General features: G+C 55.7%; 1 protein-coding gene across 12 annotated transcripts in view; it reads right to left on the bottom strand.

Moving 5' to 3' along the window:
- Nucleotides 1–16,823, bottom strand: part of BAIAP2 (BAR/IMD domain containing adaptor protein 2) — a 75,834-nt gene that overhangs the window by 46,603 nt on the left and 12,408 nt on the right. For all 12 annotated transcript variants that reach the window (XR_006890830.1, XR_006890833.1, XR_006890832.1 and 9 more), the window contains exons 2-3: nucleotides 12,879–12,954; nucleotides 9,723–9,809 (exon numbers count right to left, since the gene is read on the bottom strand). Coding sequence is in view for 8 of the 12 variants with exons in the window: in XM_046677532.1 (XP_046533488.1) it covers nucleotides 9,723–9,809; nucleotides 12,879–12,954 (163 nt within the window). In the remaining 4 variants the exon portion in view is untranslated. The remainder of the gene's footprint in view (nucleotides 1–9,722; nucleotides 9,810–12,878; nucleotides 12,955–16,823) is intronic.

The following is a 16,823-nucleotide window of genomic DNA, read 5'->3' as shown; positions in this document are numbered from 1 at the left end:
TCCAGAGGGCACAGGTCCAGCCACGAACGGGGAAACGGAGGGCACGGGGAAGGCTGTGCCCTGCTCGCTATAACAATGCCTTCACTTTAAACAGTGCCACCTTCCTGAAAAGTCTAGAACTCTCCAGAAAACTAAGAAAACAGTCTCCTTGCAAAGCCACGTGACCCTCTTCTCACATGAGTGATTCCAACGACACAGAGCACCTGAGTCACCTGCCCACGTTCGCACACCGTCCCAGGAACCCAGGTGCATCGGGACTCTGGCCTCCACCTCCTACTCCCGTTGTCTGGGGCTCAGCTGGCTCTTTGGACAAAGTCACTTTGGAAAGAAGAGATAGGGGCTTGGCTGCAGGTGGCCGTACAGTGAGCCAAACATGCTCAGGTGCGCAGTACCCTGGGGGTACTGCGATGACAGCACAGCTGTTGGTGGACAGCACCCTCCACTGCACAAAGAACCAGAGCAATGTCCATGGTGGCGCCCCCTCAGCAGCAGGGCATCCCAGGAGCAGGGCCTCCTCAGGAACTGGGTACCCCAAAAGGCTACTACACCCCAGGAGCCAGGATGCCCTGAGAAGCCAAGACATCTTGAGGAAGCAGGGCACCCCTAGGAACCAGGCACCCCCAGGAGCCAACAATGGGGAAAGAAATCAGCAAGCACGTCAATGCAGACTGTGACCCCTGGCGTGATCCATTCTTGATTGGTGTAACAGTGGAATAGAGCACTATTGTGGTCCAGCCCGTTCACCAGCTGGACCACAAACACATGTGCTTTCAGCCCCACGGCCAAGGCCAAAAATGCCCATGGTGCATACGGAGGCTGGCACAGAGAAGAAACAAGGTGACACCGGAGATGCCTGGGGGCAGCAGGGATGGGGCACAGACAAGACGGCCACAACTTGGTCTGTACCCGGTTGGTGATGAGCACCCGGGGTTCTTCACACTGTTCTCTCTGCTTTTACAAGAATTGAAATTTCCTGTAACTTAAAGCTTAAAGAAGCAGCAGAGAGCCTAGAGGGGACACAGCCACCGCTGTGAGTCCTCCTCGGCTCAGCTCTCTGCAGAGCAGGTGTTCAGATGGCCCCCAGGATGGGAGACAGATGCTCACACTCAGCTGGGCTTGGACGGCTTCTGCAGAGCCAGGAAAACACTGTCCTCCTTCAGGGAGAAGACATCCTGACTCGAAGACCCCACCTCCCGGACCAGCCCCAAAGCCCACGTCAGAGCATTCGAGAAACATCCGCCATTCTCTGCTGTGCTGCCCCATCAGGTATTCTGACTGCCTGTGGACAGGAGGAATGGGGAGAGACAAGCGCACCCTGCTGTGGCTGGCAGCAGGGGGGGCCACCTGCCCACCCTCTGCCTATGGTCTCTGGGCTGGGCCCTCGCTGTGCCCGCCGCTGCCAAGGGGCTCAAGAGAGTGGGGAGCAGGGGAAGAGATGCGCTCACTCCCAGATCTTAGCAGATGCCTGGATCCCTGGTCTATCAGCAGATAAGCACACAGATGGGGGTCACCCTCCCTCTAGCCACTGTCCTGGATCCATGGCCTCCAGGAAGGCATGTGTCTGCACACACAGGGAACTGGCATGAAGCCTCAGATCCGGGCTGGATACCCTCATCGCCCTGAGCTGCCAGTCAGTCCAAGCACAGAAAGCTGTGAGGAAGATCAGCAGAGTGGGGCCTCGGGAAGGCTGCCCCCAAGTACACAGATCAGATGAGACAGGCAGGATCCGCCTCCATGATTACCCACCGCGGGGTGAGGGGGCCCCTGAGGCGCGCCTCGGCAGAGACGGGGGTGAAGGGCTGAGAGGCTGAAGTCAACCAGCATGCAGTCGAGTGTGGGTGGCTGCTGGCCAGGGGGTTAGAAGGGCTGTGAGAAGATTCCGGAACTCCCTGACTAAGCAGCCTGCATATCAAAGCAAACCCTGAGAGCGGGCCATAGAGACTCTTCTCTGCAGGGAAAGAAGTCAGAGTAAGGATGAGAGCATGTTCCCTCTGTGAGGCCACGCCGCCCCAGCACAGAGACTGAAGGGACAAAGGCAGAGTTCCTTCCACGAGGAGAGGGCGGAACAAAGGGGCAGGGGCAGCCCCTCCCACCACCTGCTTGTTGAAAGCACAACCTGACTGGCCTTCGACCACATGGCTCAGCGGCTCTCACTCAGAAGTGGGAAACCTTGCATCTGAAGTCTGTCTACTCTGGTGACTTGGGGTTTCCCTCTGAGCAGTCCATGGTAGGCTAATGTAGGAGGACATATGCTGCTCAAGACCCTCGCTCTTCAGAGGGTGCAGGCTCAGCAGGAGAAGGGGGGTGTAGCATCTCCTGCAGCAATTAGACACGGGTCAGTGCAGCTGAATCCTACATCATCCTAACGGCTGTCGCCCAGTGAGCAGAGCAGGAGCCACAGAAGATTTTGCCCTAAAGGGAAGGAAAAGGCAAGAAGAACCAGAAGAATGGGAAGCGGGGACGGGATCAGAACAGAAAAGGAAGGACAAACTAGGAGTGGCCAGGGTCTCTGCCACAGCTTGCCCGACAATCCCTGACCCCTCAGCCACCAGGGGCCACACTCGGAGGGACCCGGGCACTAAGTCAGTAGCGAGAGGGCGGATGAAGCCCTGGTTTGCTGGGCATCGAGATCACGTCTCTGAAAACAATCTCTGTTGAAAATGCTCTGGCCTAGGACACCATTGGTTTGAGCAGAGCACCCTCAACGCTGCCTCCGAGACTCCCCAGAGCCCCAGCTCCGTTCACCTGGGGACAGCAGGGACATCGCATCTCTCCCTCCTGCCCTGGGGGGTAAAGTCTGCTGGGGAGAAAGTGATCAGAAACGAGCAATTCCCCAGGGCTGTAGACAGGAAGAGAAAGAAGAAACCAGTCAACAGCAAACAAAATAGACTAAAAATGGGATCATTAGGGACAGAGGAGGTCACTGCATGATAGGGCTCAGGTCATCAGGAAGACATCGCTGCCCAATGTGTAGTTTACACACTCAGTAACACAGCCTGCACACACGTGAAGCAAAAGCTACACAGAGAAACCAATGAGCCCACCATTCTAGGGAGTAAGATGAATGTCTCCTTCACTTATTAACGAGCAGATGAAATTACTGAAGACTTGAACACAATCAGAAACTCTGCAGCTGTAATCAGGAAATATATGTTCTTTTCAAACATAACAGATACCTATAAACACGGGCCACATGCCAGACAGAATAGACCGTCAATGAACATCCAAAACTCAGATTGTTCGGGATCAGCACAGGCCCCCTGCCCGGTCCTGACCAGCCTTTGGGGAGGGGGAGCTCACAAAGATGCCCACAGATGCAGACGAAGTTCATGAGACCAAGGAACTGAGGAACTGGGAGGAAAACATGTCCTGAGAGAGTGACCTCAATATCTAAAACCCCAATGATATTCTTCCATGAGGACAGTGGCCAAAATGTCCCACTAAACTCCAAACCCCTCTACATTCAGGTAAGAACAAAAGATCCCAAATCTGAATTTCCACCAGGGTCTCACAGCAGGGAGCAGAGGTGAGTGGCCCTAAGGGCCCGGAAGACCTCAGCTGTCTCAGCAGGTGACCACGCACAGCAGGCCCAGGGCCGGATCACACGCCTGATACACTGGCACCCAAGACACTCCAGTTACAACAAAGTGAAAACAATCTGTCCACTGATATCCGAGGTGCTGGGTCCCGGTTTTGATTTTCCCTCCCCTCCAAGAACCAGGTCAGCCAGAGCTGCCGCTTCTCTGCCTGGGGATTGTGCTGGCCTGCCGGGCAGGACTTGCCCACATAGAAGGTGGCATGAGGGAACAAGAAGAGAAGGCAGCTATGCCAGGCCTCATTCAGACAGGAGCATTCCAAAACCTCACAGGCCGGGTGCCAGCCCACTAGCTCACTCCTGTCGCTGAGGAGGACAGCAGTCCAGGAGGGAGAGCCCGGGGCTGCCTGCCCCAGCCCTGGTGCCACATCGGAGGTGGCCTTGCAGGGTGGCACCAGCCCCTGGGCAGTGCGTGGAGTGGCACTCCCACAAACAGCTGCCGTGGACGCTGCAGAACCATGTGGAGGTCACCCTGAGGCAGGGCTCAGCGTCATGGTCCCGTGGACCAGCTCATTCAGAGCAGCAAAACCCACCAGGAATAACCCAACTGCTGATGGAAAGGAGAACAAAGGAATACGCTGTGTTTATCATGTGTTCACGGACTATTCTACAGCAGCGAAAACAAGCGGGCCCCGCTGCTGGCGACGACACAGATGGGTCCTAATTCCAAGTGCAAAAAGAGAGCTGCACAAACCCATCTTCCTGGGGCCCGAAGCCCAGAAGCCCTGCCAGGCACTGCTTGCTCCCAGCCCTGCCCCCTCGCCACCCTCCTCTGCTCCAGACTTCTCACTTCAGCAAAAACGCCTCGTTTTTGTCCATCTCACGCCTTTGGATGTACCCCTTGCTCCTGTTCTCTGCCCCTCCTGGCGCCCCCTCAATCCCTCCTCACCTGGGGTCGGAGCTTCAACACCAGCCCCTCCTTGGACCCTCCCCTCAGATCTATGCCTGACACACGTAGGCACGGGATCAGGGAATTTCACAACACCCACCAAGGACAGAGATCTCGAAAGCTTCCCCAGGGGGGAACAAAACTCACATAAAAAAAAAAAAAAATCAGCGTCAAGACAGCATTGAAGACGACGAGACTGGGAATCAGAGGACAGTGGGTGATGCCTTCCACTCCGAGGGAAGACCGGCCCCCGCCCGGAATCCTAAGGCATCGGTGCCAGGCAGAGAAACAGCTGCAGACAGACACGGGCTCCAGGAACACGTATTTTCCATGTACCTGCTGAGGAAGCAGGCTGTATCACAAAGTATGACCCCCTAATTGAGGGAGAAACAGGGCCCAGAAAAAACAGTCCCAGGGACACAGACGACACGTCCCACGCACGGCCGAGCGGTAGCCCAGAGGCAGCAGAGCAGGAGGGGGCTCCAGAGGACAGGCTCCAAGAGAAGAAAAAGCCAGACTGACTGGGAAGCTGCTGGCAGTGCAGTCCTCGTGAGCTGGGGGCTGGGAATAAGTTAATAACTGGACACTGAGAACCAAGCAAATGAAAGTGAGGCAACTGTTGACTCCAGCAAAAACAAAGATGTCATAATAAAAATCATAATCAAAGTCAAAATAATAAAAATGCATGAACTATAATTGAAGAGAAAAATAAACCAGACTTCATTAAAATTAAACTTTTTTGTTCTTCTAAAAACACAAAAATGAAATTGCAAACCAGACCGGGAGAAAATATCTGTGAAACATCTATCTGACAGTGCACTTTTATCTAAAATACAAAGAACTTTTATCGCTCAATAGTAAGAAGACAAAAACCAACCAAAAAAGGGGGAAAGATCTGGACACACTTCGCCAAAGAAGATAAACAAGTGGCGAATAAGCATGAAAAGACGCTCAGCGCTGTCAGTTCCAGAGAAACGCAAATGTGGAAATGCCCCAAACTGGAGACAACCCAAATGTCCACCAACGGAAGACGGATAAACAACTGGGCACGTCCATGGAGCTGACACAGCCCCCAAGCGCCGCAGACTGTTGACATGTGCAACAAGTGGATGGATTTCTACATAATTATGCAGATGAAAGCAGCCAGACAAAGAGGAGTGCAGTACACACAATGTGACTCTGTCTGGAGGAAGCTCCGGCAGATGCACACGAGATTACAGTGCAGAACGTTCATCGGTGGTGCCCGGCTTGGGGGCAGGGGAGGGGGAGAGGTGGGAGGGCTTTCTCGGGGGCCCAGGAAACTTTGGGGGCGACAGAGCTTTTCAGTACTCTCACAGGTGTGTACACATACCCACGCTCATCACGTCGTCCACTTGAGACGTGCAGTTTACTGCCCTTTGATCACCCCTCAGTAAGCTGTAAAGACAGCGGTTATAATACACTACATTTCTTAGCTGTGAACGGGATTCATGCCATTGTTACATAAACGCCAGATACTGATTTAAGCAAAAGTTGTGATCATTATATTGGGTGGGCCAAGGGGACAGTACAAAAATGCTAAATCCAAATCTTCTATAATAAAAATTTATTAGACAGTATCTAAAAAGAACAGCATAAACCTACCTTTTTAGACAAATGGGAGCAAACAGCAAGAAAACGCCACGCAGGGCCAGCCCCAATAGCCTAGTGGTTAAGTTCAGTGCGCTCCCTTTCCGTCGCCCAGGTTCGGTCCTACGCTGCTCAGTTAGCAGCCATGCTGTGCTGGTGGCCCATATACTAAAAAATAGAGTAAGACTGGCACAGATATTAGCTCAGGACGAATCTCCCTCAGCAAAAAAAAACCATGCAAAGCTGTAGGTTATTGCCTCAAAAAAGTGGGGCTTGGGCATGTGCACGGGGTGGGGCAAAGGGATCAACTTGCTCTTAGCCCAGGATGAGTGTTGCTTTAATAAAAATTCAACTCCGGACCACGTGACCCAGCAGTTCCATTCCCAGGCATCCATGAAAACAAGTGTCCACACCAACACTGTACAGGATTACAGCTTAAATTACAGCACTGCTTAAATTAGTCAAAAGGTGCAGACAACCCAAATGTCCATCAACTATAATGTATAAATAAAATGTGGCCCATCCATACAACAGAATATTATTCGGTCATAAAAAGGAATGAAGTACTGACACATGCTACAACATGCATGGATCTCAAAAACATTATGCTAACCGAAAGAGGCCAGATGCAGAAGGTCACATATGTATGACTCCATTTCTATGAATTGTCCAGAGAAGGCAAATCCAGAGACGGAAAGCAGATGAGTGACTTCCAGGGGCTAAGGGGAGGGGAATGAGGAGTGACTGCTTAATCGGTATGGTTCTTTCTTGGGGGTGATGAAAAAGTTTTGGAACTAGATCGTGGTGATGGCTGCATAACTCTGTGAATATACGACAGACCGCTGAATTGTACACTTTCAATGGGTAAGTTGTATGGCACACGAATTATGTCTCAATAAAACTGTTACTAAGAGAAAAAAATCCAACTCCTGGAGCAGGGCTGGTGTGACACAAGAGACAGACAGTGGTCTCTGCCCCCCAGTTCCTGACACCCAGCTCCTAAATCCTTGGCAATTCCTGGGTGACAAGTCGCTCTAACCAGGCGACTCTGGGTGGGCTGCTGGGTAGGGGATGGTCACCAGAAAGACCACACCATGATTAGAAGTTGGAGCTTTCAGCCCCACCCCCATTGTCTGGGGAGGTGCAGGGGGCAGAGTTTGAGTTGATAACTGATCATGTCTACACAGCAAAGCCTTTATAAAAATCCCTAAACCACACGGTTCAGAGAGCTTCCAGGTCAGTGAACATATCCACATGCCAGGAGGGGACACGCAGACAGAAGCTCCTGAGCTCGGGACCCTCCCAGACCCTGCCCTGTCTATCTCTTCATCTGGCTGTTCATCTGTATCCTTATCACACCCTATGTTACATAATAAACCGGAAAACCCAAGTGTTTGCCTAAGTGTGAACCAGTCCAGCAAACTATCAAACTGAGCAGAGGATCATGGGAACCCCTGATTTGTAGCCAAACTGGACAGAAGTGTGAGTAGCTGGGGACCCACTACTTGCAATTGGCCTCTGCAGGGAGAGCAGTCTTCTGGGTGGAGCCTTCAACCTGTGGGGTCTGCAGCCCCTCCAGGTAGATATGTCAGAGCTGAAATGAGCTGGAGGACACTCACTGGCGTCTACAAGGAATTGGAGAGCTGGCTGGTGTGGGAAAATCCCATTTGCTGTCAGAAGTGTTGTGAGTAGAGAAAACAGGGTCTTCCTTTGGCTGGCACCTTGCCAGCCACCTCTGTAGACGCACACAGCAGGAACTCCTACTTGGTGACGGACCCCATGCCCCAGATGAGCCCCAGCAAACAGTTCAAAACCCCAGGAGCAAACCAGAAGCTCCCTGATTCAAGCTGGAGCCCTGAAGAGCTCCCAGAGTGGTGAAGGGATGTCTTTCCCACAGCGCCCTCCCCTTCCGCTGCTTGCCCACTTCGTCCATCCTGCTCACCAGGCCTGCTGTAGCAACAACCCCCAAGGACTCTGCCAACAGGATGTCCTGGAATCTGACCACCATTTCAGACATGCTCACCCTCACTGTGGGGCCACACGGAGACTGGATTTTCCAGTGGGCAGACCCTCGCTTGTCTGCGTGTCTGTGACTACGTGGAGAAGACATGCCTGGTCCCCACGGCCACCATATCATTAACCACAATAAGAAAATGTCCCTTTGGAGACAAACAGGAGCCCGTGTGCAAACGCACACCATCAGACTTTCCTCTGAGAGCTTGGGGGCCCAGACTGTGGCTGCAGGAGCTGCAACCTGGAGGCCAAGGGGCACTGGGCAGAGCCCAGATGTGGTCTCTGAGCCCAGAGCCCACTGGTCGACAGCCACGTCTATCACAAAAGAGTCCAGGCCTCCGTCCACCCAAACGTCCTACACGTCACAATCAGGCTGAGCCCGCAGGCCTGACCACCACAGCACCCCTCAGCGCCTCCCTGTCCTCACAGGGCTGCCAAGGGCAGGTGAGCTCTGCGCCCACAAGAGGCTGGGGCTTTCCCTCTCAAGCCACAGAGATAGGGAGCAGTACTGCCTCTCTGACAGCAAGCAGAGCCCAGCCTGCGTGAGGAATCTGGCCCTAGTCACTCGTTCTGCCCACCCAGCCATGTCCCTTGCCTTCTCCTCCCAGCCCAAGAGGGCCCATAGTTGCAGCTGTCAACAGAGCAGCCTCATTCTCACACTGGTCTCACGGAAATCTGGACGCCACTGTTGTGCTGCCCAGCAGCAATCACGGTACACACCTGGCAGCCCCGCGAGGAATGACGCTGACCCAGGGCGGGGACACAGGGGCCAGCTGGGCCACTGACAGGCTCAGGCCTCCGTGTTCTCAAACAAGGGGTGGCAGAGGCCACTGGAAAGCCCCGCAGCGGACAGGCCCGACTTCTGGTGCAGGACAGCAAGGAAATTGCGAAGGGAGGAGAGCGAGTGTGAGCGGCAGCTGTATTTACAGGACCTCTGCTTGAATACCACCACATGCCTGAGACAGAGGCCACTCTGGGAGCTGGAATTAATGGACACAGAGAGAAATCGAAGTTCCCAAACCTGCCAGCACAACCCAGGGCCTCAGGTCACTCAAGGGCAGCCCACGACTCCTCACGTGTCATACTGTGTGCCTTGATTATAAACGTAGCATGAGTTCATTGTAGAAAACTCGCAAAACATACAAAACGCATAAAGAATAGACTCCATCCCAGGAGTTCCACCTGTCACACTTCTGGGGTCTCTTCCTCTACCATGAGATGTGTGTGTGCCCAAAGTCTTTATACAAAATTGGGTCACCCCATTCTATGCCATCATCTGAGTCCAACTTCATACACGGCTCCCCTATGTCAGCCATTTGAGTTTTGCCACGACACCCATAAACATGGATCTGCCCATGTGCCCTCCCAAGCAGCGCTTCTCAGGGAGACGGACCTGCCAGTGTACACTCTGAGCAGCACTCTGGGGCTGCCTGGTGCACCCACTTTCAGGGGACGTGCGCCTCACTGTCCTCGCTAGCCCTGAGGGTTATTGTCATTTTAGAAAATCTTTCCTTATTTGACAGGAAAACATGATCCCAAATCAAAGAAGGACCAGACACAAACCCGCCCCTGCACATCCGACGACTTCAGGGGTCTCTGCTGCATCGGGGGTCTTACCGAGTTCCTTGGAGCCCTGGCTCTCGCTGGCCAGCTCGCCCATCTTCACGAGGGCATCGAAATAGCCTTTGGCTGCATACGTCACACCTGAGGGAAGAGAGAATGGAGTGGTTAGTCCCTTCACTAGGGCCTGCTGAGACCCTGGACCAACACAGTGGCTGTGGCGCATGCCGGCCTCCCCGGGGCCTCGGCCTCAACTTGACCCCCTTTCTTGTTGATATTCTTCTTTGGCCCAATCACGAGGACTCCTTTTCTCCATAAGAACACAGTGTGCAGTTCAGGTCCAGAGCTACTCAAGTCAAACTGCAGGGTGCCGTCGGGCCACGTGGTCTCTGCCAGGGGGAGGAGGGAATCCTGAGTGTATACAGGAGACAAAGGCCAGCGCTGCACAAGGGACCAGCAGGTCGGAGGGCAGGAAACCAGGTACTCAACGATCCCGGCAGAGCTGGAGAGAGAACTCTCTCTACGGTTCCCTGGTCTCAGAGAAGACTGGGAGGGAGTCACCTGCTCGAAGCAGGCTAAAGGCATCGCTGCAGGGGGCTTCCCACCGCGACTTCAGACCTATCACAGGTGGATCCGACTTCTCGTTGAGCCTGAAATGCTCGGTGCCAGCTCAATTCCCAGGACCCACGCCCCATGCCTGCTGCCTGGGGAGAGCTTCCTCCTTGGGGAACACAGGTGACCCTGTGGGACCCCGGGTGTGCCTGGCAAACTCCCTCCTCTGAGAAGGAGCCCGCCCAGCCCTGCAGGCTGGAGGGAGGACAAGGACGCCTGGAGAGCAGGGCCTTAAGGAACAGCCACCAGTGGCATAATTACAATTTCTAATCAATTTTCTACACAACCCAGTTAGGGGCTCATAACTGGGCGTTTATCCAGTTTTACTTAGGTTGTTCTCAACTAAGCACATGCCACTGGTCTGCAGCCCGAGCGCATGCAGCATCTGTGCCCCAGAGGGCGCCTGCCGACGGAAGGGGGTGCTCCTTAAAACAAATGGATGCAAAGTCAAACTGGGCTCAAGTCTGGCGCCGGGGCGGCCGAGTGCAGCTGAGATAACGATGGTGATGTGGCCAGCTGAGCTCTGTCCTAGGGCACAGTCCAGGAAAACAGGCAGAGGAAGGAAACCTCTGATTCTCCAACATGGTTCCCAGCAGGACCTCATGAGGAACCCAAGGGGGACAGAAAGGCCTGGAAGGAAACCTGTGCCTCGCAACAAAGAGCCAGGGCGCACAAACCAAAGAGAAGGCAGGCGGCGATTCTGACCAGGACTCAGTGCGAGAGGCACCGACGCAGCGCGTGCGGCAGTGCGATTACAGCACTTCACGAGGGGCAGGCGGTGTCCTACAGAGGTGGCTTTCAGAAAACGACCCCCACCAGTCTGAGACACGCAAGGCCGCTGTCTCCATGGGCTGAAGAGTCCTGGCACCTTCGGGTCCCACATCCAGGGTGCACAAGACTCAGGCCCAGCCCAGAATGGATGAAACCAGCCTTATTCCAAGGGAACAGAAATGACTTTTGCTTGGAGAAAGTGACCATCACATGCTGCACCTGAGGTGATGGGAACACACAGGGTCTGAAACCTCTAAGCCAGTCTCAGCCATGCCTCGGCCCTCCCACCTCGGTTCAGAAGCCCCTTCCTGTCCATCAACATTGCAGACAGGATGCACAGTCAGCCCTCAGATGACACAGGAGAGCCTGTCCTGCAAATGGAGTATTGCAGGGGAGGCGACCCGAGGCCAGCTGTCCAGAGGCCATGGACCCTGCTATCAACTCCCGGTGGGGATGCAGGTCACCGCCACAGCCTGGGATCTGCTGTTGTCATTAAGACCCCACAGGCTGGGTCTCAGCTCCAGGAAGGACAGCTCCTTCAGACAAGTGTGATGCGACAGAAGCTGCAGTGGACGACCAGGAGCCTTCTTTCTTGCTTAAGACCTCACGGGCCCCCTGCGGCAGTGTCACAGGGTGCCAGCTGCAGAACATTTGGTGCCCCCACGCCTCCACGCCCACAGAAACAGAGAGACAGCCAGGGGCTGCCTGTTGATGCTGTCGACTCCCGAGAGGTGAGACAGAGGGGCACAGTCCTCCCGCACCCCCAGCACGGTCTGTGTAGGTCACTGCTGCCTTTCCCTCCAAACGGTCAGCCTGCAGGAGTGGTCCTTAGAAGGAAGGATCAGGGCACAGGGGGCCACGTGGTACGACTCAGGCACCACAGGAGGCCCTCTCTGGTCCCTGGTCCTGGCGAGTGGGCAGGACTGTTGCGAGATACCTCTACCTGGAGACTAGCAAGGCCACTACCCAGGGACAGGGGCGTTCTGCTGGGTGCTCTGTCCCCAAGTGGCCACAGGGGCAGAAGAGAACAAGAGCTGACCAGCTCCAGCCCTCTCCTTGCCTCCCTAACCTAAGGCCGCATCCAACAAGCCCCCACGGGGCCGTGGAGGTCCCAGACAGCCAGCGGAGGCTGGTGCACATTTTGAAGACACAGGAGTGAAGCCTTTGCCCCCAACGATGGTGTATGTAGAGCGACAGTCTGACACCCAGCCAGGAGAGACACAGTTAAGGGTCTGAGATACCAGAGGTTAGTGCCCAAGAACAGGGTATCCCCAACCACGGCATGACTCAGCCGGCCCCTGCTGGGGTGGAAGGGCCCAGATGCACTCCTGCCCCCACTGCAGTGGCCAGCACTGACGCCCCTCTCTGAGCTGGACAGGAGGGGGTCTTGAGAAGATGGAGCAGAGTGCCTGCCCAGCCCCCATCGCCCCCCGTCCCTCGTGAGCTGCAGGGAGTTTACTCACCAGCCAGACCCCTGACCCCACACCCAAAGCCACCGTGGGCACCGACTGCTTTGTTTCAGCCCCAGTCCTACAGCATCAGGACAATTCTGGAGGACAAACATCCGCATCCCACCCATCTTTAGGTGCCGCAGACTAAAACAGAACCAGACTCCGAGCTTTCGTCACAGCCACCACACAAGACCAAGGGCGCAGCTGTCCCCGTGATAGTGGGGACAGATTTCAGGGCTCACAGGCCTCTGAGGTGCGGCACCTACACCCTCCCTCTGCTGAACTCTGTTTCGGGAACAGAACACCTCCCTCCATTTCTAATGAGGGCCCACGAGCTGCCCGTGCACTGAGAGGCCATTGCTCCCACCCCGAGGCCTACCTGCCAGGGCTTTCTCGTAGTTCTTCCCCATGGCGATGAAGTTTCGCAGGCTGGGGTTAAACTGCTCCATGATGGTCTGGAGGAAAGCAAAGAAGAGAAAGAATGAGCGTCAGTGCGACCTGGTGACTCTGGGAGTGTCCCAAAAGCGAGGAGAAAATGGCAGGTGTCACCTCCTAGCTGGAGACCAGGAAGCCACGGCCAGGCTCCCCAAGTCCGAGTGCCAGCTTTGCCCTTGCTGAAGGATCTGGCAAAGAATGCTCCTGAGCCTCAGTCTTCACATCCGTACAATGGGGATAAGAACAGACCCTGCTGCACGGGGCTCTGTTTGGGGTAAACAAACGGAGGACAATACCCAGACCACAGGGCAGCACTTGGCCCGCGATCAGCACGCAGACGGTGGCTGCTGAGGCGCCATCGCCCCATCTGGCAGGGCTGAGTCAGCCGAGGAAGGCCCTCCTGCCGGCCATACACACAACACGGTGCTGCCCGCCTGGCGCCCCCTCCCACTAAAATCTTCCCTCAACACATCAATTACCAAACACCAGCTCTGATTAGAGCGCTCCACGGGCTGATTTGCAAACACCAGGCTATGAATAATCCAACACACTCCAGATCTGTTTGCCCGATGGACTGAAGTCTCGGTGCCAATATCAGCAGTTCTTAGACTGAAGAAATTAGATTTTCAGTGCGAAGGCCAAATGAATGTTTTAATTACAAGGCATAAAAACAGGCACGCACAAACAGCCGCCAAATGTGAGTTCTACCGGGTAATACGCACTGACTGCCGACAGCTAACCCCAGCCAGTGAGAACACCGGAAGGAACTTCCAAAGAAAACTCTGCCGTGGCCCCAGCCTATGTCTTCGGGTCCACTAGTATGATACGCATCTGATCTTTCCTGAGGATAAGAGACAAACACACCTGGGAGGGGAAACAGCCTGGTCCTGCCACACACCACGGAGGCCCCAGACGCTTCTGCCAGAACAGAGGCCACACGGCCCTCACCCTCCCAGCCCCAGCCTGGCCTCAGGTGACGCCCCCCCATTCCCTGCTCCTTGCCCTCCGCCAGCATGACCAACATGGTGGGTTCGCAGAAGGGCTGTGACAGCTGGCTCCAGAAATCCTGCCACTTGGCACCTGCTCCATCCACTCACCCTGAGGGTGCAGCCAGGAGCATCGGCCGAGAGAAACTGAGACCCGTGTTTACAGGGGACGAGGCCCTGTACCTGAGCTACCCCCTACTCCTCTGAGGCTGGGTGGGCAGCTTGTCGAGGGGATGCCCACTGGGCTTGACTCCATGTGGGGAAGCTGAGAGGGCGAGCCCACAGGGCAGATGCACCTTCCTTCCCAGATGCAGCAAAGATGAGGGCACCTGCCATGTGCTACAGCAGAACTGAGGCCACAAGGGGACATAGCAGTGATCCCACCTGAGCAAGTCCTGTCCCCACAGGGCTGACGTCCCAAGAGGAAAGGCACACCCACACAATACACCAGGGAGTATCCTGTGCGTTTGGAGAACAAGACAGCAGGACATGGGCTGGGGTAGAGGCGGGGAAAGGAGTTCTTAGCCAAGTTCGGAAAGTAGGGGAGTGAAGCATGTGGCCAAGTGAGGAGAGCCACAGGCAGGCCAGAACAGGCAGAGGTCCTGAGGCCAGGGCCCGCCAGTGCATCAGGGACAGTATGACAGCCTACAGGGAGAAGGGGTGCAGTAACAGATGAGAGCCTACTGCCTCACCTTGCAGCCCACGGCAGGGAAGGCCCTACTTCACACCCCCCAGCCCCGGACAGGACGGGAAGCTGCAGGAGGTCTGAGCAGAACCAGGCCAGTTGACTACATTTCAAAAGGTTCCCTCTGATGGCTCGGGGAGACCACACTGTAGCCAAGGGCTTGGCAGACACAGGGAGACCTTCAGTGATCTAAGAAGTGAGGCGAGGGTGGAGAGGGGTCAGGCCCACCTGTCCTGAACATGAGGTACTGCAACGTGGGGCCGATGGGGCATGAGCCGGGGGGAGGCAGGTAGGACATGGGTTGTCGGTCTGGGGGCCAGACACTGTGGTGGGGAACCCGGAGTGTGGACATGTCACATCTAGGGAGTGCATGGGAGCGGGGCAGGGATGTCACGGAACAGGGAGCAGGGAGAGGAGGATTCGAGTGGGAGACCAGGTCTGGGCTGAGCAGCAGACGGGGAAACGAAGAGGCCTGCTGAGCCCTCAGCCATGGCTCACGTTCCCGCGCAGACCTCAGGCCAGAGAAACGCTGCATGGGTCATGCGGTTTGTTCAAATCAAACAGAAGAGAGACAGGTATACACCTTGGAAGGGTGGATTCCATCCGATTCTGGTGTTCCAGGTGTGCGTGTGTGTGTGTGTATGCTCGTGTGTGTATGCATCTGAGTGTATGCTTGTGTGCGTGGGTGTACGCACGTGAGTATGTTCCTGTGTGCATGCAGGTCCATGTACGCACATGAGTGTATGCTCGTGTGCTTCTGCACAGTGTTTCAGCATTAAACGTGTTTCTCACTGTAGTGACAAACACAGGTCCGAGACACTGCCCAAGTGGGTGGGCATGCAAGAGCAGGACCCAGTAGCAACATACACACACACACACACCTCCCCACCGCTCCAGGGAGGAAGAAAAGCCTCCACCCGAGCTCATCCTTTGAACCCCATTAACATCCTGAGCGACAGCAGGAAACAGACCAGCATCCGCCTAGGCCAACAGAGGGGGTAACCGTGGTGGCCCGCCCATGCTCACCCAATGACACATGGGGACAGCCGCCAGGTTTCGCTTCCTTAGTGCAGCAGCTGAGCTCACGTACAAGGAATGCGGGAGTGAGTGGGCAGGGCAGGACCAGTGCTGGGGTGCCAGCCAGGCCACCTGGGCAGGGCACAGCCTCTGCTCCGCTGAGAAGGGGCTGGCGGTCAGGACACTGGGCCTGGTCACACAGATGCCGCCGTCCCTCCTGGAGGCACTGGCAGAGGCAGAAACGTCATGGAGCATATGTGCACAGGGAGGCCCTCCTTCCCTGTGGAAGGGCCAGTTCTTCCTGCCAGCTCCACACACAGGGTGGGCCTGCTGTGGAAGCCTGTGGTGGGTACTCCCGGTTAACAGTCACCCACCCACCTCTGGGTCACTGGATCTCTTGGAATCTCAGCCGCCAGAGACCATCCAGGTCCACAACAACTTTTTCAGGAGGGACCCTGGTGACCTAAGAAGGACCCAAGCCCTCCAGTAGGGAAGTCTTCTCTGGAAGTGGGGGGCCTCTCTGGCAGGGACCTCTTAGAACCCTTGTTCAGGCCATTCTAAGGCTTACACAGAGTCATTTGGACCCAGTGGCCTGTGCCTTCCCTAGGCCCGAGATGGGCCCAAACCCACCCCTGGAGGCCTCGAGTGGGCTTCCTGCCACTGTCCCCCCGGACACAGCCCGCCACGGGGTGAGCACTCTCCACGCCCACCCCCCACCACCAGCCAGCTCCCCTAACAGGGCCCTGTGCAGCCTCTCTGCACACAGGCAACGGCGGGGGTCCCTGGGAGGCAGGGGCACTGCAAGCTTCCACCCAGTTATCGCTCAGACAGTGCTCCACGGGCTCCCTCATGCACCACACGGTACTTTTTCGGAAATGACAAAACAACTATCTTTCTGTGGGACTCCTGCAAACTCCTGAACATCCTCCCGAGCAACGCCCGCGGGCCTGTTTCCTTGAAAATGGGAGGGGAGTATCTTTTCATTATCGACACCAAAGAGGGTTCAAAATCTGAGGCCAGGAGGGAGCCTCCCTGTGACCCAGCACTGAGCAGAGGCGGCCTCTCCCTGGGTCGTCTTTGTGTTGTGGACACCCAAGCACATGATGCTGTCATGAAACGGGCACCCGAGGACCACACACTCCAGGGGCCAGGCTCCCCCAGCCAGGGCAGAAAACCTGCAGCATGAGTAACGACCAGCTGC

The sequence above is a fragment of the Equus quagga genome, chromosome 11 (assembly GCF_021613505.1).
Source record: "Equus quagga isolate Etosha38 chromosome 11, UCLA_HA_Equagga_1.0, whole genome shotgun sequence".
NCBI lineage: Eukaryota > Metazoa > Chordata > Mammalia > Perissodactyla > Equidae > Equus > Equus quagga.
Note: the sequence above shows the minus strand (reverse complement) of the source record. Positions and strands in the feature narration are given on the sequence as shown.